We start from the raw sequence: 21,622 nt of genomic DNA on the forward strand, positions 1-21,622 counted from the left end.
CAAGAGTTTGTGTTATCTGAGTATCTGTGCAGAACTACTTTAGTTAACAACTTGACATTGTAAATGAAAAATTATTTTGTCAACACAAATAGTTAAATAAAAATATTACTCATGCTAATTAGCACAATATTGTTGCAAAACAAGCTCCTTTTGAACTTTAATTTTTAAATAACAGTTGGGACCAACAATATTATGGTAATTTTTTCTCACTGATTTTAGGCGATTTAAGATTAACTTTTAGAATTGTTTAGAGATGACCTTTGAGAAAAGAGTTCTTTTATAATAAAAAAAAAAATGTTTGGCATAGTGCATTGGGCCCATGCGCAACTAGTAAAATATATACATAGAAGCTGATTCAATGCTACAATTACACTAACCTTATACAGTGGGGTGACCGAAAAATGCATGCTTGTGCTGAAAAACCCATTCAAACAGATCAGTGCTGATGATTTCAGCATAGAAGCTGCAACTTTGCTCCACGCTCAATCCTGTCAAGTACCATAACTCAAATATTTCCATGAGCCGTTCTTCAAGCGTGAGTGCACTTCTAGCAAGGATCAATCAAGTTTTCGTGCCTCTTTCATTAGCTGCTGCCTCCAAGAAACGTGAAAACTCTTCTTCTCAACACCTGAGCTAAATCTATGATTTCGGATTCCCTAATCTGCCGAGTCATGCTAACATCCTGCCACAAGAACTTGCGCTTACCGGATACTCTGCTTGTTACATCAACAGTCAAAGTTGCTTTCTCTCGACTGTTTGTTAATGCCCGCAGAACATGACTGGAGTACTTGGGATGTGAGACTAGTCTATTCAAGAGTATGAGTACCTCTCGCATCAGCAAGGTCCTGCCAAATAGGAACACATAGAAAAGAAGATTGGGAACATGAAATAAAAAAATCAAATTTAAAATGTATTTGGAATCTGCAAGGTCTTTCCGGAAAATGAAAGAAACAGACAAAACAAAAACTGCTAATAATGAGAAACTCCATGAATTCAGGTGGACTCCGCACACAGGAAGGTGGATGGGAAGAAATATTCAGCTATATAGAGTATACATCAATGCAGACGAGTAGAGTATGAAAAGCAACTCCATTGATGCATGTTTTGAAGACTAAAATACACCTCAAACACACATTTAAGTGCCCAAAGATACCTCTCTTTGAATACTTCAGCCTGCTGAGCAGTATCCGATTCTTCTAGATCCAAATCGCGAACGAAGCTTTGCAAAATAATTGCAAATAAATCCTTTCCTTTTGGAAGCCTATAATTTAACAGAATCTCAACACCACATTTTCCTGATGATGCTAAGAAAGCTAGCAAAATTATGGTATGCCTCCGAAGCTGTAGTTCCTGAAAAATTAGAGAATCAAGGGTAACAGAAAGCATAAAGGGGAAAATTCCACTCTTGGAAAATTCAAGTTAAATACGATAGCAATAATGCAGATCAGTTTTAAGAGCCAAATTAATACATAAAAAGCACTCCATACAAATAAGCTTGTCCAACAAAGAAATGAATTCAGAAATGGCTAAAAATGCACTGGCAGGAACTAGGCACGTGCCATAAAGCGACAACTTCTATCAGTTGGCGAGTGGACTCCTATAGGGATGAGTGACTTATCTTGAGAAAAACTTATCTCTTCTTAGTCTTGAAGATCATGTTTCCATTAATGTGGCAGATGATGCATGACATGAACAAGTATTTTGTAGTACTGCTTCTTCCTGACTCACAAAGTTCCTAAACCATGGTGGAGATTAAAAATCTTAGCTTGTCCCTCTTATTCGTCTGCGGAGAAATGAGCACCCCAGTAGACCTGAAATGACAGGAGAACCAGCAGGATTGTGGTTTTCAACTGCTACATATCAGACTATGTTACGGGATTTTTTACCTAGATGCACCCCTGTTGAGTGTACGGCATGGGTTGTTCATGCGTATTCTTTAATTATTCTAATAAAATCAGCACCTACCGAACCGGATACCTACACCCCCATCGAAGACGTACCTATAACTGAGTCTGCGTAATATAGATTTCAAATACTTAGAAACAATTTTATCGCAAAGCCGGAACTCTGACACAAACAAATAAATATGATGAATCTATTTTAGACAGGCGTATAACTAGTATTAAAACCTTGTAATAGAATATGCTTGTTCGCCTCAAGCTCATCCGAGAGAACAAGAAATAACATCTCTGTATGATAAGTTTGAAGGAGCGTACCGGAAGTGGGTATCTCTGGAACTTAAACATGAGCTGAAGCGGTTGCGATTGTCATGAGATGTGGAGCATGTGGGAAACATTGACATAAGCTCTTCTATTTGAGATTACGGAGTCACAAGTAACTAATTGTTGGAGCGTAACTGTCAACCATATACAACCAGGGATGGAGTTATTCGATCACAGTGGATTCCGTGCCTGAATGTAATGTGCAGTCTGACTTTCAATCCGGTTAGGGGCATGTTGTCCTTTCCCCTATGCCTAGTGCCTTACTTTCTTAAAGAAGACATCTGTCCATTTAATCGGAATTTGTATTTCTAGAGGTATACTCCATTTAGCGATATCCCACTTATCTTCCTGAAAGTCAAGTGCCACACCGGATACGCATTCAGTTACCTTTCTAAGAGCTCCTTTCATTTCTCTTTTTTGCTTCTGATTCAATAGCACGGAGACTCGCGCAAAGGGTTAACAGTTGATAGGCAAGTCAAGCGGTTGGTTTATGGGGAGGATGATCGGCTAGAAGTTGTCAATAGGCCTTAAACTTGCCCAATTTTTCATTGTTACAAAACTAAGGATTATACCTATTGAACACTTGAACCCGAACCAAACTATCTCTATTGAACACATTCGACAATACTACAAATTACTGTGCGTGAATATTACTCGCCGTTGATGTGAAAAATGAAACCAATTAGAAAACGACATGCCATCAAAAAAGCCAAAATGGTTTTTTAGAAGAAAAAAAATGTTGACCGGAAAGAAAGATGTCCTGTAAAGCTCCATTATTTCCGATTTGTTATCACTTATCTCTTACTTTGTTGCATTTGTTCTTTCTCTTGTCAAAAACTAGATCAATGGAGCAGATCATTTTCTTTTGAAAAGCAGTTGTGACAACAAAAATTTCAGATTTGGCTTGAAAAAAGGCCAATATCCGTAAAAGCATGGCCAGACAAAGAAGAGAAAGCAAAAAAATGGCAAAAAGAAGAAGAAACTGAAAGTGTCGCCGGCAATACTTGGATGGTGGAGTCTATTTTACGAGCTACAATCTTGGTGGTCCTATGAGTCATTGTTGAGATGAAGAGTTGGGGTCGGTTCCGGGGTGTTGCTTTGTGGTCTGTTTGAAAAATTGAATTGCCAGTAGTTGTTTTTTATTTCTTTACTTCTTTTTCTTGTGAAAGTTTATTTGTCGGCAAATTTTGTATATTCCGGCAAAAGCATTGGTAGAGCTTGACGTATTGCAATTCCACGCACTAAATACTGAGTAGAAAGCACAGCATCTGCCATGTCAATGGTGTAAGGAGAGACAGTAGAAGACTTCTCTAATGTTTTAGACTTTTTAGATTCATTGAGATGGGTGTACTTTGATAGGAAGGTTTGGAGGGCGAGCATTACTTCTTTTTCTTGTGAAAGTTTATTTGTCGGCAAATTTTGTATATTCCGGCAAAAGCATTGGTAGAGCTTGACGTATTGCAATTCCACGCACTAAATACTGAGTAGAAAGCACAGCATCTGCCATGTCAATGGTGTAAGGAGAGACAGTAGAAGACTTCTCTAATGTTTTAGACTTTTTAGATTCATTGAGATGGGTGTACTTTGATAGGAAGGTTTGGAGGGCGAGCATTAGTGTCGTATGGTAGTAGGTAGTTGAGCGTTTTTCTACTCCGTTGTGGGTGTTAGACTAGTTTGTTAGTGTCTTGCTTTAGTTTGATTGTGGTACATGTTGTGTTCGTACTAATTTTCTGCTCCGGTTTCCTAGTATCTTTCCATTGTTCTGATTATTGATATTGCCTTTTCCATTTATTTTTCTGATTTTTAGGTCGTTGGTACTATCTTCCTGACCTATGTTATTACTGTTCCATTGCCTCTTTTTCATCTCCTTGTGCCGAGGGTCTTTCGGAAACAGCCTCTCTACCCCCAGGGTATGGGTAAGGTCTACGTACAAACCACCCTCCCCAGACCCCACGTGTGGGATTATACTGGATTGTTATTGTTGTTGTTGAGATGGGTGTACTTAATGCTATATGGTGATTTCTATACTGTTGTAAAGTTGTTTTTGCAGTACCATCTTCGTACTTGCCTTAATAATATTTACTTATCTTATCAAAAAATAGGTAAAACCCTTAGTTGAGGTGTCTAAATGAAGAAATGGGGCAAGTTTAAGGGGCTGTATATGTATTCAACGTTTTCAATATATGCTCTGATCACATAGGTCAACCTACAAAGCATGGACGCCGTCTCTTTATTTGGCATATTCAAGTTGTACTCGAGCCTAGATCAAACAAACACATAATGACACCAACCTATCCCTATTTCTTTGGTTGTTTTAACTTTAAACACACTTGTTACTAATTCTAGACATTGCCAAGCACAAAAGGAACTTTGCTTCCCTATTTGCTCTTTTAGCCAAAGTTTCTTACGGGACAAAGCAAAATAATAATAATAACAACAACAACAACAACAACAACAACAACAACAATAATAATAATAATAATAATAATAAGATCACTTCGTAAAATAAAAAGGAAAGTGAATCTCCAAACTCCTTTAATTAACATAGCCCTAAAACCAAAAGGATACTCAATATTTGAAGTAAATATCATGTGAATTACGTTCAAAAACCATTCTAAATTTCGAACTTTGACATAAGGAATGTGGTTTTAAGTTTGTAGTTCAGATTAATGACTTGTTTTCAAATTTGAATTGTAACTTCCTAATTTGGATCACTATCATATACTCCATCCATTCAAAAAAGAGTGAACTTATTTCTTTTTTAGTCCGTTTCAAACATAATATGAACCTTTTCTAAATTTGAAAACAATGTAACTTTACCCATTTTACTCTTAATGGGATAATTTATAGCCACACAAATATCTAATGATTGTTTATTGGTTTTAGACCACAAGTTTCAAAAGTCTTTTCATTCTTTCTTAAACTTCGTGCTTAGTCAAATAGGTTCAACCAAGGGAGTATAGTAATAACCTACCCTTAAAAATTAATCGATTTGCTTTTTGTATTATTGCTTAGTGTTGTCTTCTTTAAGACAATGCTCTTTCTTTGAAGTGCATGCAATAGCAACTGGGTGCCTACATTTAAGCTACTAATGAGTGAAGAGGCCAACTTTGGCTCTACTTGGCTTCCAAGGTTTAAGCTGCCTCAAGTAGGCCTTTAATAACACTAATATTTTTTTGATAACCGAGAAATATGTTGAGGACCAGCAGAGCCAGTTCCAAACTCAGATGATAAATGGGCTCACCTCTCTATCCTTCTCCACTTTCTAAACTCAGATGACAATTGGCTTGCTCCTCTACCCTTCTCTACTTAAATACCACATGTTTGTGTGCAGCAGGGTTCGAACCGTTAATGTGTGATTAACCCATACATCACATGTTGCGCTCTTACCACTATACCAAAATCATGGGGGCTTTGGTTTATATCACTAATAATTTTAGTGTTCTGTTTGTGCTGTGTCACACTAGAATTTCAGAATCTTTTTGCCCCTATCTCTGTTAGATCGCCCAGCATCATAATCGATGCAAACACCAGTAATCTATCTCATAAGTCAACTCGTTTTATTTTTTATTTCTCACGTCAAATTGGTTTCATGATCTCAAGGGTACTCTGTGGATCCTTAACAACTACTATAAAAATCTGATAGAGAAACTACTATTATAAAAATTTAGATGTGTGTGTGGTGGCATACACACATTCTAATGAAAAGAATGCATCTCAGAATACAACTGCCTGAAGCAAACAAAACAATTGGGCCAAGCTATCTAGAAGGTGAAAAAAAGAAGCAATATTTGCTTATATGAAAGCAAAAGGAGATTATGTAACAATACGAAATAAGGAATGGGCAGAAGATAGGATAATTAAAGCTAAAAAATATTAAACATACCTCAGCGTTACTTCCAGTGCAGGTGACACATTCTGCCAAACTCTCCAAGATCACACTGACTACGGGAAAGGTTGAAGTATTCTTGGAATTGGTATCAACCATGCCCACCCCATCTCCCTCCACGAGACAGCTGCAGAATGAGGCCATTACTCTTGGGCCTTTATTGAATAGTATAGTCAGGAAAACCATTACACAAAGCAAAAAAAAAACTGATAGTGATTTGGAGATGGATTTATCTCAGTAATATCCTTTACATCTTCAAAATATATCTTACTGTTGACAGCAATCTACCACAACTACCACTGTGGTGCATGGGCATACAATAAAATTTAATTTGGTATTCTTCCTTCCATAAAACTCTTGGAGAAGGTGCATATTTTTTAACTTAAACATAAAAAATGTATTTGTATTCTTGTCCATAAGATGGTATAGGCACTCCTGGAAGAGAAAAAATGATATAAATAACAAGACGTGGTAGCCAAGCAGTAAAAGCTACTTTTTACACATAGAGGTACAGTAAGCTAGTCTAAGAAGAATTTCCAGGAGTCAGATAACATCAAATTGATATATAATCATGTGACCCAACACGTGACCAAACAGATATGTCCACTCACAATTTAGTAGCATATGAAGAAGATGCACAGCTTTCTTCTTTACATGCACGCGAGCTCCCTTCTTCAATAGTTTTGAGATACTTTGGAACGGTATATCTGTCCCATACCTATATAAAGGAGGATATTGATTAAGCATATTACAGAGCTCCAAAAATATGCCTAAATTAATGAGAAAGTGGTGTTGAATTTACTTTTCCCTCTCCAAGTACGCATTACTTCTTGCAACAATCAGATTCATGACTGAAACTGCCTGGAGTCTTACATGTTCTACCTCATGAATCATGATAATTTCGCACATTAATTCAAAAAGAGGAAAATAGTTGAAATGAGAAGATATCAAACAGCTAGATCCACAATTGATGAATCCTATCCTGGCATAAGTATCAACAGTATCCAATCTCGGGCCATCAGCATGATCTTGATCAAATATTTTCTCATCATGGACATGGGGCAGTCCTCTAGATCCAGGATATACATATTCATACAGATCTGACGCATTATTCCAACAAGAAGGTCCCTCCATCACAATGTTGTCCCTGGTACAGTACACTGGAAAGATCAAATCAAAGCATATAAGGAAAATTTCTGGATCAGAAGATAGGGACCATTTTTCCTCCTTTTCCTTTTCTTTATTTTCTTTCTGGTTACAGAAGCAAGGGTTTTAACCCAACAAGGGATTTATCAGCTAGCAATAGCAAGAGAATAACAAAATGCCTTAAGAAGATTCATCGTGAAATTTGAAGGAACAGAAGACTGAAGAGAATGGTTTGCATGATAGTCAGTAGCTTCTAACTCTTGTTTCCCATTTTTTTCTTGAACTTCCTCATGAATCCAGACAAATGCAAGCTTCTTGCACGAGTGGTATAGTTTAACAGTTGCCAAACCCAGGTTAAATCAAATGTTTCTTTTATTTTATTTTGATCGTTAAATCAAATGATTCTTCTGCAGAGATGCTAAAAGAACCCACAATAATAGCTCAAAAACAGAATGGAGGCAGCAGAGCATGCATTTTAAGAGTGAATACATACCTTTTACCAAATTTTCTTTCCATACTGAAAGTGAAATTCAAAACCTCTTGCAGTATATGCAAAGACCTATGAATTATAGCAACCTGCCCGGAATGAATAATGTTACGAAGCTATTGACAATTAACTTCTATAGAATGATTAAATTGAAGGCTTCACGAATTCCCTTTTACTTCAACATAACATGCAGTACTAATTCAAAAGAATTATAAACAACAAAATGAAATATATTCTTTTAGTACTTTTATTAAGGCAAAACGTTGGTAATTAATGCATACTTATATTTATATATTTCCCTTATTCTTAGAGTTTTTGCTGTTTGCATAGTTCTACGATCCTTGGCCAATAACTCACCTCGCATCCTTGTGATTTCTATGGTAGTTCTTGCTTGCCACAATTCACTTGTTATGTGGGAATTTGGGTGATTTTGGGAAGGGCTTGAACCTCGATTCTAGATCATCACTGTTATTTAACTTATATATGGGTGGGGTGAGGATCGTCATGGTGGGTTGGACCTCAAGAGTGAATCAAAAATTGGATTTACGTCGAATCTTACTCAAATCACCATATCTATCCTCCTGAGGGGGAGTTTGGTGAGGATCCTGCCATAGATGTTCAGTTGCATATAGAAAAGGGGTACAACAAACATTAGGACCTAAGTGGTAGAACAAAGAAGGTAAATCCCACGGAGCAGCCTGTCCGGTGATGCAAAACCACTGTAAGTGTGAAAGGCACATTTCAATGATGAAACATGGGTCCGACAAGGATGTTCATATCTTTCCACGTGAAAGAGGAAAGGGGAGTATGCATAAGACTGGAAAGTATGGACTCGGGGTTTATCCCTCAATCAAAGACACTTGAAAGTTACAATAGATTCCACTCTCAGTTAGTAAGCTAAGGATCAGATCACTTGCTATTAAGATTTTCAGAATAGTCACAAAACTCTCACCAATTAAGCAAGCTTTTTCAATTTTAAGTGTTGATTAGCATGATTCAAGGAGACTTGAGTTAGGAGTGTTGATTAGCACGATTTCAGGAGATTTGATTATATTTAGGAGGTCTGATTTTATTTGATTTAATTTGATAGCGGGATAGATTGTATAGATTTATTTTATTTCCTTAATTAGCATTGGGAGCTTTGTATAAATTCCCTTGCTCATGGCATGTAAACATACACAGAAATACTCAACCTTTTCTTCTTCTCAAAATCTACATGGTATCAGAACCATTGCTGCCTTTTAGAGGTGAATTATCTCCCTCACGGCACCATGGTTCCTTTTTTATCAAGGAGGTCGAGTTTTCTCTCTTGTTGCATGTCCACAACACAAACTCCTTCTGATTTTCTTCTGATTGGGCTAAAATATGGAGACATACAAGACGATTTTTGGAGAAATCTTGTCTTCAGATAAAGTTCAGCTTCTCCGTCGCCTCCTAGCCAAACTTGACTTCGCTAATGTTGTCACATCCAATCATGTGCAATTAGGTACTGCCTTTGGTAATAATCTTAATTCTTGGATTGTCGATTCTGGTGCAAATAGACACATGACAGGCTCTTCTAAAGGCATTCAAAACCTAAGTTGCGCGGACTTTTCGATTTTGATGCCGTCTCCGTCCCGATACATGAGGGGACGGGAACGGGAGCGGGATACGTCCCGGATTCGGTGAACTGGCTTCGGACACTTTGACCAGAGTCCATCGACAAATTTGGGAGAAAAATTGAGATTTTGATTTCTCAAAATCAAAAACAAAACAAATTTAAGAGAATGAAAGAATAATGTCCATCTTGGAGAATGATAGAATTCTACATATTCATGCAAGTTTTTCACAGAATATCTCTCAAAAATTTACAATATTTTATAGCTCTATTTTTTATTAGCCGAATCCACGCACCCGTATCCATATCCGGATCCGAACCCCCGAATCTTAAAATTTAGATTTTGCCGAATCCGATACTGGGATCCGTCCCCGTATCGGATACCCGCACCCGAGTCCGAGCAACTTAGTCCAAAACTATTCTCCGTGTCCCAAAGAAGATAATGTTAAAATAGCCAATGGTTCTTTAACACCTATCTCTGGAACAGGTTCTGTCATTTGTACTCCTATTATTAAACTATCATCCGTGCTCCATGTCCCTGAGTTCCCTATCAATCTTTTATCTATTAGTGCCATCATCAAAGCTCTAAACTATAAAATCGAGTTCTTTCCCTATCATTTTATTTTTCATGATCTTCAAACAGGGAAAAGGATTGGCAGTGGTAGATTGCGTGATGACTTATATATATTAGATGCGATTCAAAACTCTAGTCAAGCCTTTTTTGGGGAAAGTAAGGATGTCAACCAAGAAATAATACAACGTCATAGACGGTTAGGACACCCATCATTCTTTGTATTGAAGAAGTTATATCCCGATTTGTTTTCAAGGACTCGATTTGAATCTTTGTTCTGTGATGCGTGTGAATATGCCAAGCATACTAGAAACTCTTATCCTATGAGTGATAATAGAAGCACAACTCTATTTATGACTATTCATTCTGATGTATGGGGTCCTACCCAAACTGTTTCTTTGTCCGGTAGTTGATGGTTTGTTATTTTCATTGATTGCTGCACTAGGATGACTTGGGTATATTTGTTAAAAGACAAAAGTGAAGTTTTCTCTTGTTTTCAATCATTTCATAAGATGATTTGTACTCAGTTTGATGCCAAAATAAAAATCTTGAGAACTGACAATGGCAGCGAATACATTGATAAAAGATTTGGCGCTTATTTGGAGTCTAATGGGATGGTCCATCAGACTAGTTATCCTTACACTAGTGCACAAAATGGGGTTGCTGAAAGAAAAAATAGGCATCTGTTAGGAGTAGCAAGATCTTTTATGTTCACTATGCATCTACCAAAACCTTACTGGGGGATGCTATTCTAGCAGCTGACAATCTTATCAACAGAACGCCACTTAAACCCCTCAATTTTCAAAGTCCTCTGGAACTTTAAAAGGTAAGAATGAATATACTGTTCCTCCAAAGGTGTTTGGGTGTATTTGCTTTGTCCACACTAGAAATTCTGGGAAACTTGATCCTAGAGCTATAGAGTGTGTTTTCATTGGGTATTCTCCGACACAGAAAGGTTACAAATATTATCATCCTCCCTCTAGGAGATCTTTTGTTAGCATGGATGTTACCTTTCGAGAATCTGAGCTTTATTTTAGTATTACCTCATCCCCTCTTCATGGGGAGAGCAGTAAGGAGGAAGAGGTGATTCTACCTAGTTCCATTACTGGACCTCTTGATGACATTGTCACAAGGGAAAGTGAAATTTGAGAAAGAATTCAGGGGGAGACTATTGGGCGTTTGGATAGGCCTGATTTGAAAATTTACTCAAGGAAAAATAGAGCAGAAGAAGCCATCATGCAATCTACTGAAGCTAAACCTTCTTCTATTAGTGAGTTATCTACATTTTCTAATGAGTTAGATGAACCTATTGCTCTCAGAAAATGAGTCAGATCTTGCACCACCAAACATTCTTTATCTAATTTTGTCTCCTATAATTCTTTGTCTCCCTCCTATAGAGCCTTTGTCTTGTCTATTTCTTCTGTGTCTATTCCCCAGAATTGGAGGGAAGTTTTTGCAAACCCTAAATGGAAGCAAGCTATGATTGAAGAAATGAAGGCGTTGTCAAAAAATGAGATATGGGAACTTGTCACTTCACCACCAGACAAGAAGTTGGTTGGCTGCAATTGGGTCTTTACTGTGAAGCACAAAGCTGATGGCTCAATTGAAAGATTCAAAGCAAGATTGGTGGCTAAGGGATTCACTCAGACTCATGGAGTGGATTATCAAGAGACATTTGCCCCTGTTGCTAAGATGAACACTGTTAGAATTCTTTTATCTTGTGCAGCTAATCTTGATTAGGACTTGCAACAGTTTGATATGAAGGATGCATTTCTTCGTGGAGACTTAGAAGAAGAGGTGTATATGGAGATTCCTCCTGGATTTGATACTACACAAAGTCAAGGAAAGGTATGCAGATTGAAGAAAGCCTTATACGGACTGAAGCAATCCCCTAGAGCATGGTTTGACAGATTCAGCAAAGCAATAATTTCCTTCGGTTACCAACAAAGCGATGCTGATCACACCCTCTTCATAAGACATCAAACGGGTAAACTCACTCTTCTCATAGTTTATGTTGATGACATAGTAATGAGACGAGATGACAAAGAGGAGATGTCTCGATTGAAAAAGTTGTTGGCACATGAATTTGAGATCAAAGATCTAGGAAAGCTGCAGTACTTCTTGGGAATTGAGGTTGCTAGATCCAAAAAAGGAATCTTTATTTCTCAAAGGAAGTATATTCTGGATCTTTTGAAAGAAACCGGTATGACAGGTTGCAGACCCGCATAATCGCCCATTGAAAGCAATCAAAAGTTACAAAGCGGAGTTGGAGAATCAGTTGATAAGGAGAGATATCAAAGGCTGGTTGGAAGACTCATTTATCTCTCCCACACTAGACCAGACATAGCCTATTCAGTTAGCCTGGTGAGTCAGTTCATGCATGATCCCCGAGATCCTCATATGCAAGCTGTCTTTCACATTTTGTGGTATCTGAAGTCTGCTCCAGGGAAAGGTCTACTTTTCTCCAAACATGATCACCTCCAAATAGAAGCCTTTACAAACGCGGATTGGGCTGAATCTCTAGATGACATAAGATCAACATCCGGTTACTGTACGCTCGTAGGAGGAAACTTGGTTACTTGGAGAAGCAAGAAGCAAAGTGTAGTTGCTAGATCAAGCGGGGAGGCAGAATATACAGCTATGGCCCAGGGTGTTTGCGAACTGCTTTGGCTACAAAAGCTACTAAGGAATTGAGACTGTATGAAAAAGGAAAACTTTCCTTGTACTGTGACAATAAAGTTGCCGTCAGTATAGCTCATAATCCAGTCCAGCATGACCGAACAAAGCATGTGGAAATTGATCGACACTTCATCAAAGAAAAAGTTACAACTGGTGTCTTGAGTTTGTTTTCATGTGCCATCGGAAAAACAGCTAGCTGATGTGTTTGCCAAAGATCTCAACAAGCGAACTTTCCATACTTTGAGTTGCAAGTTGGGCATGTGCGACATCTTTGCACCAACTTGAGGGGGAGTGTTGATTAGTATGATTCAAGGAGACCTGATTTAGGAGTGTTGATTAGCATGATTTCAGGAGATTTGATTATATTTATGAGATCTGATTTTATTTGATTTGATTTGATAGCGGGATTGATTGTATAGATTTATTTTATTTCCTTAATTAGCATTAGGAGCTTTGTATAAATTCCCTTGCTCATGGGATGTAAACATACACAGAAATACAAGAAGCATTTTCTTCTTCTCAAAATCTACATTAAGTTCATAAGGTGATTGTATAAATTACTTAATGATTTTCAAAATAATTATGAAACTTTTGGCCTTACTCAGTAATTCCTAAATCCAAAATTTCGTGACAATGCTTAGTAAGATGCCAACTTTCTCAAATTTCTCCTTTTCTTTCAAGATATATGAGATGGCAACAGCTTCACAGACCTGTGAATTACTAAACAAGTTTTATCATGTGTATTGCAACCACTATCATTAATCAAGACACTTAACTGAGAGAAATGGTAATTGCCATAAAAAAGTTTTTGATGAGGTACTGCCAAAAGTTTTACATGTTTAGAAATGTAAATTCCCATATTAGCAACTAAAACAGAAGGAAAAATGACAAATATAAGCTTACAATCGCACATTTTTAAGTCTGCAAAGACCAAACAATGCTTCTAACAAATCTTCCAATCTCACCATTTCATCATTAATCTACAAGACACAAATAAAGCTAGAAATAATGAGAGTTCAGCCCTACTAAGACAATAAGGTAAGTCATGCAGAGTATTTGCATAATAAGTAACATGGTGTAGATCGAGTGTAGGAAAAGGCTTATCTCAGTTTATTGTAATTTCTTGGAGTTTATGCAAACTTTGCAAAAAGTAGAACATAATGGAAGCAAAACATTCATATAGGCAATACTAACTAGTGTGGATTAAGGCATTGTCAGGTTGGTACGCTGTTAGTCCAGCGTTTACTAAGAGTCCTTTTAGCTGTATAGAGATTTGTATGTCAGGGAGGGGAAGCTTGAATAGTCACTAATCTAGAACCGGTGAATATGACTTGACAGCTCATCCAGGTCCAATTTACTGAACTTCATATTTCAAATGTAAACAGTTTAACTCATTTAGTCATTTATATTTTAGCTTTATTATATAACTCATTTAGTCGTTTATATTTTAGCTTTATTATATTTGAGAAACACTTGATAGAAAGCATTCTTAATAATTACTACTATATTAAAAACACTTGCTAGCTAATGAAGTGGTTGATTCGAGAAGAAAGTGAGGGAACCTAGGATTTGTGCAAATTGGATTTTGAAAAGGCCTATGATCATGTTAATTGGGAGTTCCTTGATTTCATTATGTTAAAGATGGGATTTGGTGCAAGATGGCGAAAATGGATCAAGTTTTGCATATCAAGTTATTAACCGGCAGATTTTCTGTCCTTGTGAGTGGCAATTCATGTGGTTTCTTCAGTAGCTCAAGAGGAACGAGACAGGGCAAACCGCTATCTCCTATGTTGTTAATTTAGTGATGGAAGCATTGAGTAGGATGAGTGGTGACCGGGGATTACTTAAGGGGATTTTTCGCAACGATTGGGGGACAAGGTACTGTGAGGATGTCTCATCTTTTGTTGCGGCTAAAACTTTAGTGTTTTGTGATGCTGACAACGCCCAATTGTCTTACTTTAGACGAGTGTTGACATGGTTGCCTAAAGGTCAACCTCAGAAAATGCGGGATTATCCATGTCGGCAAGATAGAGAATATAGAGGCTCTAGCACAAGTGATGAATTTGCAAGATTGCGGCTCTTCCTACAACTTATATGGGTCTACAGCTAGGAGCATCTAATAATGACCAAGCATCTTGGAACTCGGTGACAGAGAGGGTAGAAAAGAGGCTCGCAGATTGGCAAAAGAGGTACTTATCCACAAGGGGAAATTAATTAAGAGTACAATATCAAGCATTCCCACATGTTTCATGTCTTTGCTACATGCTCCAATTAGCGTTACATGGAAGTTGGAAAAACTTCAAGGGGACTCTCTATGGGATGGTCCAAGCGGGGAGAGGAAGTTTCACTTAGGTTAATTGGGAGACTGTCAACAGCAACAACCACAAACCCAGTCTAATCCCACAAGTGGGGTCTGGGGAGGGGTAGAGTGTACGCATACCTTACTCCTACCTAGTGAAGATAGAGAGACTGTTTTCGATAGACCCTCGGCTCAAGGACAAAAGGAAAAAAATAGTAATAATAAGCGGTAACAATAACAAGATAAGATGATAAGATAACCGAAACAAAAGAAACAACATGTAATAACAAATTTCTAAGAATAGGAAAACAGCCACGCTCGTTTACTTACTACCATTCTACCTTAATTCTTGACCTCCACACTCTCCAATCTAGGGTCATGTCCTCGATAAGCTAAAGTTGTGTCATGTCCTGCCTAATCACCTCTCCCCAATACGTATTTGGCTTACCTCTACCTCTACCTCTCCTCAGGCTCATCATGGCCAATCTCTCACACTTTCTCACTGGAGCATCTGCATATCTCCTCTTCACATGCCCTTTCCATCTCAGTCTCGCTTCCCGCATCTTGTCCACCACGGATGCCACTCCCATCTTGTCCCGAATATCTTCATTCTTAATCTTGTCTCTCCTGGTATGCCACACATACATCTCAACATTCTCATTTTTACTACTCACATCTTTTGGAAGCGGGGGTTTTTGACTGGCCAAAACTCCGCCCCATACAACATTGCCGGTCTAATCACCACTCTGTAGAACTTACCTTTAAGACTAGGCGGCACATTCTTGTCACACAAAACACCAGATGCGAGTCTCCATTACATCCATTCCGTACCAATACGATGTGTGTCATCATCATCAATCTCCCCAATACCTTGGATTACTAACACCAGATACTTGAAACTTCCTCTCATTGGGATGACTTATGTATCAAGCCCCACATTCATGTCCGCTACATAGGTCACGTCGCAAATTGGGAGACTGTCACTACACCAAAATGTTGTGGTGGGCTTGGGATAAAAAATTTAAGAGTTTTTAACAAGGTGTTAGTAGGAAAGTGGCTATACAGATCTGGAGTAGAAATGGATGCTCTTAGGAGGGGGTGATTGCAGAGAAGTAAGGAGTTGTAGAAGGGGGTGGACAAAGATGTCTCACTCCCTACGGCTATGGGCTATGAGGAATATTTTAAAGGGGTGGGAAGAGTTAGATGGGAACATTTCATTCCGGGTGGGCGACGGGAGTAGGGTAACTTTTTTGGGACATTGCTGGTGACTGGTGCAGAAATTACACATCCAAAATCACATGGCCAAACATGCATGGTATTTCATGTCAAAAGAAGATGCCAGTTCAACAACTATTGAGCCTACAAGGGAGAGAAGTGCAGTGGGACTTGAGGTTTAGGCGGAACTTGCAAGATTAGGAGGTGAGAATTATTTTTGCTTGATTTGCTTCATAATAAAAAACTTTCACAAGGTAGTCACGATGTATGGAGATAAAGGGAAAGGGGAAACGACATCTTCTCTGATAAATCCTATTACGAGAAGCTTCTGTTTAGGAAGGAGCTAGCATTTCCATATAATTCATTATGGATCACTAAGATACCAAGAAAAGTATATTTTATTTGACTTGTTGAGTTGTGTCCCACATCGGTGGGTTATGGGTATCTTGGTCTCCTTATATGGTCTTGGTCAATCCTCACATCACAAGCTAGCTTTTGGGGTTGAGTTAGGCCCAAGGTCCATTCTTATCATGGTATCAGAGCCAGGCCCATCCCAATTTATTGTTACCGATGTTGGGCCCCTATTTATATTGTCCACGCTCCAATTGCAGGCCTGGGCGTGAGGGGGGGTGTTGAGTTGTGTCCCACATCGATGGGTTATGGGTATCTTGGTCTTCTTATATGGTCTTGGTCAATCCTCACCTCACAAGCTAGCTTTTGGGGTTGAGTTAGGCCCAAGGTCCATTCTTATCATGACTAACTATGAGAGGGAAAATTTTGAGGGAAGAGGAAGATTACTTATACTAATTGGTGCTTCATGTGTAATGAATCATGGGAAGATATGAATCACCTCCTCTTACATTTTAGCGTCTTATATTGTGGTGGGAGATTATGAGGTGGTTTGGACTTGAGTGGGTATTGTCATGCAATGTGAAAGAAACTATGCATGTATAGTTGCGGTTTCAGACGGAAGAAAAGACGTAGTGGATGGATGTCACTCCTCTAGCACTCATGTGGATTGAATGGAGAGACGAGAAATAGGAACGCTTTTGATGGTGATAAAATCCATGTTAGCATGCTTAACAAGGAGGATTTCCAAATCAACATCATGGCGTTGGAGTGTTTTAAAAGATCAAGCTAGAAGATTGGTGGCTACATTTGTAATAAGGATATTTTGGCTAGCTTTGTTATTTAACCCTACTTAATTTTCTCACTAGCTTCGAGGTATCCGGGTCATTGTTAGCTCAAATACCAACCTAGTATAAATAGCTTTTTATTTCCATTTTTAGGGTAGATTGCTTGAGATGAATTGAGAGATTATTCACTTTGAGCGTTGAACACTCTTTATGTTAGGTTAGTTTAATGTTAGGGTTTTACCTTGTATCTCTCTTTGAACATCGCTTGGATGGATCAGATTGTGTGGCTCCATGTATGAGTTCATGTCTCTTCTTTCTTGTATTGATTCTACTGATTAAATATTATTTTAATTGTTAGATTATCCCTTCTTTATTCTAAATCTCTCCCCCTCCCTTCCTAATTTTGGATCTATTTGCTATCTTTTCTTGATTGTTGTTTGTTTATCAATTACTTGCTTCCGCGTATATTAGTTCGTATCAGATGAAGTAGAGAAAGATCTAGAACACTTGAGGAATAGCCTCTTTCCATTATTTATTTTTGGGGCACCACAAGGTTCCTATATGTAAAGATTGAAAGTCGTTCGTAGAGGATCGTGTCTTTTTATAAGGTTTTCTACTTTTTGGTATACTTCTTGTACACAAGCATAGTTTTTGCCCTTCTATTTATGAAATTTATTACTTAGTAAAAAAAGGCATATGATCAAAGTAATGAAAACTAAACATTATGTTGTAATCTTTAATATACACTAATTTATATTTTTAACAAGTTTCAACTTAATTTCACTTTTATCAAGAAACCCTTTATTAGTTTTGACTCCTACACACAACACAACATAATAGTATCATTTAATTGCGTCTCTTAAGAGTTCAATTGCCTTTAATTTAGATAAATGCATGACTAAAGCAAGTGTCAAAAGTGTAGGATATGAGGTGAAGAGTTCGAGCAAGTGAAAATAGGAAAAATCAAAATTCCAATTACTTAACTTCCTTTTTCCTGGTTGAGTGGAAGGTAAAGAGTAACTGAGTAACAGAGATAAGGAATACCAGTTCATACAAAAACAATCTGAGACATTGAGACAGATCTATCGTTTGGTGAATGATTGTTAGCATGCACGCTAGAGAAGCAAAAATAATCAGAAGCAGGAACCTGAAGGTGAAGTGCAGTCAAAGTGAAAAGAGATATCACTTAATGCATATACCTTGGTCAATATAGAGAAAAGATGAGACACTTTTGCACTCTCACCAGAATGAGTATACTGCAGATTATCCTTCAAAGAAATATTTGACTCCAAACTTGTCCTTAAGGGAAAACTCACGTTCAGGTATCCAGAAAGGACACGGAAATCAACTTCACATGTTGCATACAATTTTGAAATGAGAAGCCTTCCTAATCTTTGGCCACTAGACAAGTTCCATACATCCAACAACTTGTTTCTACGGCAAAAAGTAGCAGATAAATCGCTTTCCGCTGATAAGCTGATAGATCCATCATGCTTTTCAGTCTGGATCCCAACATCTTTAGAGGATATTGTACCTATGATTCAACAGGCAATGAAGAATGGTGGAGTTTTAAGAACAGGAAGGAACTAATTTTCAGGAACGAACCAATAACTGATTTTGTTTCCGTATCCCAATTTGAACTAACCGACTTTTGTGCTGGAGCTAACATGATCATTCGTAGAGCGTGCATTTTGGCATTCTAAGGATTTTCTTTGGTCTTGTTGGATGTTGACACCCGAATCTGTATTTCTGCAAACATAGAGTAGACCATAATTTTACTGGCCATTCTTTGTCATAGCGGTTGAGGGAGTTTACCCCACAACACTAGGTCAAGAGTTCAAGGCTGGTAGGAAACGAAGCAAAAGAGAAGACCATAATTTTAAAACGAGATTAATCCAATTCACAGTGCAAAGAATCATAACAGTTAGAAAATATTCTCATTCCAGAAAAACATAGATGCAAAAAGCCAAATGCCAATAGATAAGGAAATTAGCAAACAAATATACAACTCAAAAGAAGGCATATCAGCAAAAACAAGAACTTTTTCAATGTTATGACGTCTTCAACTTTTACACACAGCAAGAAGCAACCTTCACAGAAACTCTTCTATTTTCCTTTTAGAGTCTAACTGAGAAGTTAAAAATTTCACCAAAAAGCATGAGAAAGAGCATGATGTTGCATCACAGAGTTCCCTGAACACAGCAATATATGCATTTTTCCCCCTAAAATTTCGAAAGGACCAGTGTAGTTGCAAAAGGTTTTGGCACTCAAACCGTCAACTAGCAGTAGGTCGTACACATGTGAACATGGTTTGTTAAAAAGAAAGAATCTTTGAACCATTTGATCAAAAAATTCTTAGAGAAAGATGTTACTGATTCTGATAAATAAATTTGATATCTTTTCTTCCAAAACATTTATAAAAGAACTTAAAAACTTTATGTATTCTGTTTCAAGATATATTGTACCCTTAATGTGTATATTTCTTATATTTTGCTCTTAACATCTTTATTATTAGATTAAAATTTTGAGATAATATGCAAATTTCTGCCCTCTGAAATACATCCATGCATTATACTTCTTTGTCACGTACCCCGTCAAATGTGGTAAAGAGATTGGAATATTGTCAAAACAATAAGAGGTTGTTTGCAGGACGAAAAGGGGAGAGGAAATGACAAAGTTTCCTTTTACAGAGCTAAAAAGTTATTAAAAGTAACTTCTTTTTTAGTCCGAATTCACCTCCATTTAGGTAATATGGCAGTAGTACAGATTAACTAGCTAAAGTCTAAGTGACATAGAAACAAAAAAGTTAACATAACTTGCAATGAAAATTAGACTAAAAGGATAGTTTTAAGCAATAGCATTATGAAAAATATAGGCTAAGAAGAACTTGTAAGATTTTTCATGTAATTTTCAAAGAAAGGGATCTTGTTAACTCTGAGTAATATGTCTACTTATTGCTTGTCCGATCAGGCTATCTATCACCTTATTATCTTATGTGGTACACACATTAACCTCGAAGAATTATGGTCAGCTTTTTATGATGTGTCAGATACAGGTTTGCTCTAGAAGAAGAAGCACCGCATTCAAATTTTGCAACTAACTGTCAAACACAAATTCTACTAAGCACTTACACGTTCACACTCTTTGAAAGAGCAAGCTTGTGCTCCTTCTCTTTCTTCCCTTTCTTCTCTTTTTCCTTTCTTAATTCAATGCACTCTTGCTCCTGAAGCGGTGCAAAAGATCATTACCTACCGGGAATTTTCATCAGAAATGCATTTGAACACAACTTAAATCATAAACCCACCACACATATGGCTTACCAGAGAAATCCGCTGTTTTGAAATTCGATCTAGCTCCTTCTGCAATTAAAAAAAAAACAGAATAGCAGTAAGACATTTAGCAAAATGACTACAGAACCAATCTATTCAAAGAACATTACAGAATACAAAAATGGACTGGCGAAAGAACATATTACAGTATTATGATATTATTATTTAACCTTCAAATTATTAATTTCCTCTTCTTTAGCAGTGTGGGACCCGCGAGGAGCGATAGTGACTCGGCCAGCGGCAGTGGAGAAAGTGTCGACATCGGAGGACTGATTGAAAACCTTGGAGAACTCTGGAACTCTCTGAGACAGCTCTCGGGGAGGTGAATAGCTGACGTCGGCGAACACCGCCGTGTGCGGTTGCGGATCTAGCGGTTGTGGTTGCGGCAGCGGCGGAGGAGGAGGTGGAAAATGTTGCCGAGTGGCGAAGGATAAGGCAAGCTCTTCGGCTTGGACGAGCTGGTCGATCAAATCTGCGTCCCATTCATCGTCGAAACCCTCATTCGCCATTGTTTTCTGCTTCCAACTCAAAAGGTTTCTACTTTTTGACGGTTTATATTTTTCTATTCTCTGGACTTGATTTCTTAGTTTCGCGCGCTTCCCCCCTTTTGTCAGGGTATTGTTCGACGAGAGGCAGTAAATTTGAGTGATATGCTAAAATGCTCCTTATATTTGTCGGCAGTTTCGTTTTTCACCCAAAAGCTTCAGTTCCGTTTTTCAACCACCCACTATTTCTATTATTTGATGGGGGTAAGTTTTGCTTGGCAATGGGTAACATTCTACTTCGCTTTTACTACTAAGATTTCATTTGATTGGTCAGCTAAAGAAAAATAATTCTCGCATAAGATTTTGTATAACTAATATAATGTTTCATTTGTAATATTAAAACTCTGTACAATTAAGTCAACATTTGATTTTTTTTGGTATAGAACTTTATACAATTAATGCAATATTTGATTTTTGAATTACCAAATAAATATTTGATTTTTTATATCAACGTTAATTATTAATACTGATGTAATTACGCAGAGGAACTACATGAATGTACCATAT

The 21,622-nt window shown here is 37.6% G+C and overlaps 1 protein-coding gene across 2 annotated transcripts; it reads right to left on the reverse strand.

The window, feature by feature from the left end:
• LOC109231707 lies at positions 263 to 21,164 on the reverse strand. Of its 2 annotated transcripts, XM_019397348.1 has the most exons (12): positions 20,741 to 21,164; positions 20,562 to 20,600; positions 20,373 to 20,464; positions 18,887 to 18,990; positions 18,441 to 18,775; positions 13,503 to 13,571; positions 7,751 to 7,833; positions 6,914 to 7,258; positions 6,723 to 6,829; positions 6,109 to 6,266; positions 1,154 to 1,350; positions 263 to 845 (listed from the first exon to the last, which is right to left on the reverse strand). In XM_019397348.1, the coding sequence occupies exons 1-12, from the start codon at positions 21,077 to 21,079 to the stop codon at positions 584 to 586; spliced, it is 2,130 nt and encodes a 709-aa protein (XP_019252893.1). In that variant the 5' UTR covers positions 21,080 to 21,164; the 3' UTR covers positions 263 to 583. The 2 variants fall into 2 exon arrangements, with proteins under 2 accessions (XP_019252893.1, XP_019252896.1); XM_019397351.1 differs by lacking the exon at positions 13,503 to 13,571.

Source organism: Nicotiana attenuata, chromosome 1 (genome assembly GCF_001879085.1).
Source record: "Nicotiana attenuata strain UT chromosome 1, NIATTr2, whole genome shotgun sequence".
NCBI lineage: Eukaryota > Viridiplantae > Streptophyta > Magnoliopsida > Solanales > Solanaceae > Nicotiana > Nicotiana attenuata.